General features: G+C 40.1%; 1 protein-coding gene across 1 annotated transcript; it reads right to left on the reverse strand.

Moving 5' to 3' along the window:
* Positions 1 to 582: 582 nt before the first annotated feature.
* Positions 583 to 7,382, reverse strand: dnajc9.L (DnaJ heat shock protein family (Hsp40) member C9 L homeolog; the record flags this gene model as incomplete). The annotated part of the gene is given in 5 exon segments (NM_001095806.1): positions 583 to 1,462; positions 3,175 to 3,261; positions 4,086 to 4,340; positions 4,704 to 4,844; positions 7,135 to 7,382. Coding segments are annotated over 5 exon segments (789 nt in total). The 3' UTR covers positions 583 to 1,339.
* Positions 7,383 to 7,908: the final 526 nt, after the last annotated feature.

The following is a 7,908-nucleotide window of genomic DNA, read 5'->3' on the forward strand; positions in this document are numbered from 1 at the left end:
AAGCTCTGGAAATGCCCAGAGAAAAACAGGCAACGTTTGGGGCTAAATCTCACTCTCTCTCAAGCCTGCCCCTGGCAAGGGCTTCCAGACTGCAAGAGTTCTTTGAAAGGTGGTTGAAGCACACACTATTTCTATTACTTGGAAATGCCTAGAGGACCCAGAAATGTAACCATCAAATCAGTTTTCCACCACGTGTACTGGTGCAGCTCCCTTATAACTGTTCTGCAGCGGCTGCTCTGTGTTTCAGTGGGTCAGAGGTGGCGCACAAAGTTGTTTGGCAAGGATGTCTTCTCACCTTATGAAACACCGGAGATCCTGAACAACATGGGGTTTTTGTCCCTAATGCTTTCTTTTCCGCTGTTCTTGCCAACAGTGGGGCTCATTCATAAACATGGGGCAAATTTGCACCTGGGCAGTAACACATAGCAACCAATCAGTGATTAGTTCTTTTCAGTCAGCTGCAGGTTGAACACTGAAAGCAATCATCTGATTGGTTGTCATGATTACTACCCAGGGACTGTGTATTTTTCCAAAGATACTTTATGGTTTTACAACAGGCTCATTCTTAGAAAACACGATTCGTTTAAGTTAACAAAATATTTTATTGGTTGGGATTTTGCATTTAAAAGGTAAGTGCATCTACAACAAAAAGCACAACATTTACAAATATACATTTTGCCGATTCATATTAAGGAGAGACCAGTAAAGCTCATGGAGCTGAATGTTATAAAAGAAGTACAGGTGCCTATTGGATCTACAAAGCTGAGAAATGCTGGAATTGGATGAGCAACAAGCAAAATTGTAGGCTTAGGAAACATTACAATAAGTTTATGGGTCATAGCTGTTTTTTCCTGCTTTAAAAAAAAAAAAAAACTCATACCCTAGGTACACAGAGTTCAAAAATGTTATTCATTTTCAATAGGGTTTTGAACTCAAACTTAGACGGCACAAAGCAAAATCTTTGTTGCCTATTGTTTTTATCATGTCTGTACAATAAACTAAATGGCTTTGGCCATGCAGGGAGTCTTAGCTTTGCCACACATGCTATGCTAAATAAAGTGTTTTGTTTACCCTTTAAATTGGTTCAAGCTAATATTAAAATTGAACTCCAAGGACATCTACATCATTTGTAAGTGCTGTTAAATCTTCCGAGACAGGTGCCCTCTTCAGTAGATCCACAACATTATGAACCCATTTGGGTAACTACTATAAAGATACAATCTAAGGACAAATAGAAATCCCTTTTTGTAAAACTTTCACTTTTCTTTTTGGCTTCTCTAATGAAGTTTAATGGACCTTAAAATGACGACACAATCGGAGGAACACAATCGGACAAAAATCACTTCTTCCCTCGCTTTGGTGCTTTGGATTTGCTTGGTGCTTTTTTCGAATTACTGCAGTATTTTGCTTCCAACTGATCAAAGAAACCGTCCATTTCTTTTTTTCGATCACTCTGCCTTTTCTGTGGGGGGGGGGGGAGAAGAGTTGAAGATGGGTCGATCATTAATATTTAAAACAAAAAAAAAGTTAGCAATTTAAGTATTTAATACTGTATCTAGTTCCATGAAACACTGTATCTAGTTCCATTAATCAGCTGTCAGTTATGGATAGCAGTACCTAATAGTGATGTGTGAGCTGGTCCGATAACTGCAGGTCGTCAGACAAACACAAAGTGAATTTGGGCAGTAGGCGGGTTTGGGACAAGCTCTTCCTGATGTCCATCCCACCTGCAACCTAAGTAAGCTCTGCTGCCAGCAACATCTATTTATAGACACGCGCCTGCTCACCTGTGATGTCAGAGATGGGGGCGGACATATAAGGGGAATCGGATCGGCAGGTTAGGGTCGTATTCGGATCGCCGGTTTAGAGTTTGGTTGACAATTTATCAACCCGCGCATCACGCACACCTAAGGATATTACTTTTATACAACTGGTCGAAGCATCTCAACATTTATATTCTGAGAAATCTCTACATTTGGAGTAAGAATAGTTTTGTTACTGTTGTGTAGTCAGGCTCAGAATCTAAAATAGCAAACATCTGTCTAGCAGCAGTTAAAGGAGAAACAAACCCTAAAGTTAAAAAAAACACCTACCCCCTACCCTACATAGACACCCCTCCCTCCCCCAGCCTAGTTGCCTCCTGGGCAAATGCCCCTAACTCTTTAGTTATCCCTCGGTGCAGATTCTGTCCAGCGGAGTTCACGGGCACCATCTTCAGCCGCTTCGGTAATCTTCAGAATGAGACCAGTGCTTTGGCAATTTGAGTTTCAGGGCATGCGCAGTTGTTGCGAAACAGAAAATTGCTCCAACTGCGCATGCGCCTCTCTCATTCTGAGGATTACTAAAGAGAAGAAGATGGCTGCCATGAACTAGGCTGGGGGGTGGTCGTCTATGTAGGGTAGGGTTTTTTTACTTTAGGGTTTGTTTCTTCTTTAAGAAGTCAGAGTAAAGGGAAAATAGAGGACATCATGTCATTAAAAAAAAATGATACTCAATATGAACTGAAGCCTCTCATTCAACTTGTTATTGGTTGTTGGATTGAAAGAGGAACAACAACCAGAAAGCACTCATTTGCAGGCCAGTAAAGGGGAATTTATACAGGTCCATCTAAAACATACTATGAGGCAGATTTATTAAGTAAGGGTCAGTAAATAGTAAAATTTAGGTTTTCGAATTGTTTTGGTGTCAAAAGTCACACATTCGATTTTTAATACCCACAATTCAAATGCAAATTTGAATGTGAGATTTATCACACCTCGACCATGGAGACCATACTAATTTGAATATCCGCCACCTTTTAACCTGCAGAGGTCATTTACAAGTTAGAGGTCCATTGAACTATTTGAAGACATTAATTGCCTTCCTGACATTCAAATAGGTAGAGATTTTTTCTATTCACAATAATTTCTATTTCCAAGTCATTCTCATGGCAGCATTAACCAACGAGGGTTTATCCATGTTGGTGAATGGCTGCCATGGTGACTTGGGAAACTCGATTCAAGTCTATTCGATTGAATATTAGAAGTTCAATTTTTTTTTTTTTTTTAAATAACCTTCCATTCGAGTTGGGAGTATATTCGTCCTTTGAAAAATATGCCTTATTAGATTGTGGATCAAACAAAAGAGACAGGTACACATGTAGCTCAATATAAATGTAACAAAAGTAAAGCTTACTTGTATCAGTGCCTTAAGGTCATCATTATCATCACCAAGGCCCATTTCCTTTTTCATTTCTTCAGCTTCTTTTGCTTCCTCATGAGCCTAAAAATTCAGTTTAAAAAAAAAATTTCATTTCAACAAGAGCTAAAATGTAACCATAGCATATTTCCTATTACTGCACTCACAGAAAATAACCGCTCAACAAATATGCATTTATTGCCTTGTTGATAACTGCCATAAGGGGAGTTTTTTTAAAACCTTATACTGAACACTAATTGTACCCCGTGGAGGGTTCTAAACCTTTTGGTTCAGCTTCATGTGTCATCCTGGAAGTTCACATAAAGCCATAAGTGGCTTTGCTGGTCTAAACTTCCATTTGATTGGCCCTTAGCAGGTGCACCGATCTAGAGTATAGTAAGATTGTTAGGAATGTACCGAATCAAGGATTTGGTTCGGGATTCTGGCTTTTTCAGCAGGATTTGGCCAAATCATTCTGCTCGGACGAACTGAATCCTAATTTGCATATGCAATTAGGGGTGTGAGGGAAATCATTTGGTAAATTCAGAGAATAGGCCTTCTGTAAATTTAGGATGCAATTTGTTGCATCAAATCTAAACTGCATGTGCAGTTTTAGCAAAGATGCATTTTTTGGGTTCTGTGGATAACTGGTAAGTTGATTAACGTGCGCAACAGTGAAGCACAGCAAATATTGGGTCACTTTCTCAAAAAAGTGGCACTCCAAAATTTGCATTGTATTCGAAGTGGAGTATAAATATCATAATACCGGATTATTGGATTTTCCTGCATATCATCTTGTAATTGAGTGGACAACACAGAAATACTTTTGTTTCGATGCTTGGCAGAGAATGGAGGATCAGGATCGTATTTTACCAGGACAACTCCAGGCAAAGAGTATTTGCACTTACCCGTTTCTTTCGTTGTTCACGTTTCTTTTTAGTCTCCTTAACAAAAGTGTCATAGGAAGGAATTTCTTTGGATTTAATGGCTTTCTGAATGATCTGTCTAATTCTTGGTTCATCTTCAAACTCTGCACATGGCACAGACTCCATGATGCCATCCAGGTCTCCCTCGAAGTCCATATAAGCGGATATAATATCATTCTTTTCTTCTTCTGAGCCTTTGTACTTTTCTTCATATGCCTTTATATCTTCCACAGTTATCTGATAAATATATGAAACACATAAGTCAGCTGCTATAGTTATTGCAGGAGGGCAAACACGCACAATTTGATCGTTTGCGTAGAGGAGCAGTTAAAAAAAAAAAAAAAGTGTTTTATATGAATTTAAATATAATGATGCCCCTGCACTGGTACAAATTTGCATGTTTCTCTCAGAAATACTACGACAGTTTACATCAATAAGCTGCTGTGTAGCCACGGTGGCTAACATTCAAGTTGAAAAGTTAAGACACAGGTTTACACAGCAGACATACAGTACTCTGTAGAATTGAATAGGGTTCAATGGGCTGGTAAATGCTGCTGTAGTAGTTCATATGGCAATAAGCCAACAAAGAATAAGTCATACCTTTTTAAACAGCAACCTCCAATATTCTTCCCAGTTGCGATCTTGACTCAGTGTATCAGTTTCTTCATCAACAATTCCCTGCTCATCATACAAAGCTCGCTGCTCCTTATCACTGAGAACTGCATAAACCTTTCCAAGTATCTGCAGGGAAAAAAAACAAAAAAAAAAACAAGAAGCTTCACAGAATCAGTGCTATTAAAGTGCAATAATATGGAAATCCTCCTAAAAAGAAAAAAATAAATAAAAAGGCTGTTCAATGAGTTCAAAGGGGAGTTATTGAAAACTCAATTAGTAGCTGGTTAGTAAAAAGAAAAAGGGAACTTGGGTTCCAATATAAATAGCACCAGTTGAAGGGCAAACTGCAGTTAAATACCAAAAATATGGACACCCCAAGATAAAGTGTTGCAAATAGTTATCAAAGTGAAAATAAAACCTTAGGACATAAAGAACCTAACATGTTTTGTGCCTAATGGGGCACTTACTCATAGAGAGCCTAACACGTTTTGTGCTAAGATCACGTTTAAAAAAAAAAACTGGTTTTATTTTTTTAATTATTTGTTCGGAGCCACTTTTCATTAATTACAGGGCTACTTATTAAGGCAGTCTGGTTTACATTTCAGGCTATCATGCAATAAATATCAGCTTCAGACAGTGACCCACAGAACTTAATTTTTTATTTCTGAAACATTTAGATCACAGAACCATGTTTTCTAGCGGCGCCTGTCTCAGCCATTAAGCACCTGCATGCTAGAAACCTTACATGATGCCACTTGTTAAAAATACATGCAACCCTTTCTTGGAACCATCTAATGTATCTGGCAGTAAAACCAATTCAGAGATGGAAGAAGTGCAGACTGGGTGCTAGGCATGAAATGGCATTTCTATTTCTAAAGGAAAAGTAAAAAAAAGGGTGCTACATATTGGAAAGAACTTTAGTGCTAACCCCCCCAAAAATAAAATAAAATGAAAGTTCCCCAAAAAGCAGTTAGGTGTAGAGTACCAAAAATGTATACTAGATGATAAACCAGTGGTGTACCTACCTATCAGATGACACTATGGAGGGACCCACATACCACACGATTCATGCACTAACAGGAATTAGATGGGACTTCTTTAGCAAGAAAGTTCCCGCATTACTCTGTGCTGTTCCAGACCTCCACAGAGAACAAATTGTATACTTTAAAAAGCGGCTTCATTAAAACACACTCAGTAGCACAATTATTTTGCAGTGGGTGCGCTTGCTAGTAATGCTAGCGCCGAGTAATGCAGGACCTTTTCTTGCTAAAGAAGTATTTCGGCGTGGAGTTGCCAACATCTCGCTAGGGCACTGTCTGGAAGAGAGGACACGCAAGCCGAGTGTGCTCCAATGTAGACCATATCTAATCTATTTGTTTATAGGTATTAGATTGGGTCCCAGTAAACATAAAATGGAGAGGGCCCCAAGACTCAATATACACCACAGTTGTGCATTTACTCTTTTTAACAGGGCCCTATTTAGCCCCTGTAATTGAGAATTCCTAATTCCTTCAATGGGACATAATGCGTGAAAAACACGACTGTATTAGTGCATTATGTACATAAATATAGAAGTAATAGTAGTGTTTTGGGATCACTTGCTGAAAATTTCTGCAAAAACAAATCTGTTCACTTCCTGCTGCCTCCTTTCCCAGGCTGTGCAGAGGAGCTGGGGGCTCTCAACACTCTAGGCTAGGAACCAATCAGCAGCTACATGGACCGGAACTACAGCCTGTCATTGCTTGTGTGAAAACAAGGCTGTGATTGGCTACTCCCCTACTACTGTGCTTCTGGCAGGGACTATTTTGACATTCCCAACATTCAATTGAAACACAGACAGGGACCATAGAAGATCTATGTGAACCTCCAAACAAAAGGCCATTTGTAAAGACAATGCTCATTCTTAGCCTTTCATGGATTTTCAGGGCCTTGGTACAAGCTCCATGAGTCTGCAAACACGCCAACACTGTAATAATACACAAATGAGCAGATTTACTTTTACTCTTGGGCAGGAAGTACATGTAATGCTAATATGATGTTGCCTTTCCATACATTGGGGAAATGGGAGTGGTTTTTTAAATGGGGATGGGCTTGTTGCGCCCCTCCCCATGATATTTTCTAACGCAGGGAGATATAGGTCATTTCCTGAGTTTTTATTGTTACTACCATTCTATCATCTTGTCTCAGCCAGTGCACAACAGCGCCTCTCTAGCGGCAGCGGAAAGTAGCGCAGAATAAGGTGCAAGTGAAAACCGCCTGCGCTACGGAACGCATTTTAGGACATCCTGCAGCGAAATACCTGTCCTTCATGCGATGTCCTAAAATGCGTTCCGTAGTGACTGCGCTCGGTATCGCCTGTAAGTAGCTGATTTGTATCCACGTGTCTGCGGTACATTTCCATCACCAGACTGCGTACCTGGAACTCAGCAGTGGCAGTTTCTTTTTCTCCATCTTGAACCCGGTCGGGATGCACTTTCAATGACACCCGGTGATACCCGCGACGTATCTCTCCTTCCCCCGCTTCCTTGCGTACCCCGAGCACTTTGTAAAGGTCTGACGTACCAAAGTGTCGCTCGCAGCTCTCCAGAAGGCCCGGCATCCTGATTCCCTTGTATGAGGAGAACTTATCAGCTTCTTCACCTGCTCGCCAATCACAAGCCTCCGCTCTGACAGACAACACTGGGCGGATTTCGATCTGGCGGGAAGGTCTGAGTAGAACCATCCCAATTGGCTGTAACTTTCCCGCCGACACGCTGCGCGGGTTTTTTTTATGTATAACTTTATTGCTCACACATAACGCACAGTATCTTGCACACGACTAGTTCTCCACAGATTTGTACTATATATAATGCATGTATTTCCAGTCCTACAGCCCCATACCACGCCCATTTTTGACCACACCCCCTAATTACCACGTTCGTTTTACAAATTTTGGCAGGTTATAAAAGTTTGAGCATATTTCTGTTTTTTTTTCAGTTGTGACAGTTTTGCTAATAAAGGTGAATTGCCCTTTAAAGCTGTGAGGCTAACTTCTCCTAATTATCTTATGCTGTTAGAATTACTTATTTGCTTATCTCAAAATTGTTACATAAGTATCTTATCTGCAATTAAGTTAGAAACACTGTTTCTTTTTCTGGTTGTTCGGTGCAGAGAAAATCAGAACTTTCCAATACAAACGAGGGATTGCAGG

The sequence above is a fragment of the Xenopus laevis genome, chromosome 7L (assembly GCF_017654675.1).
Source record: "Xenopus laevis strain J_2021 chromosome 7L, Xenopus_laevis_v10.1, whole genome shotgun sequence".
NCBI classification, from domain to species: domain Eukaryota; kingdom Metazoa; phylum Chordata; class Amphibia; order Anura; family Pipidae; genus Xenopus; species Xenopus laevis.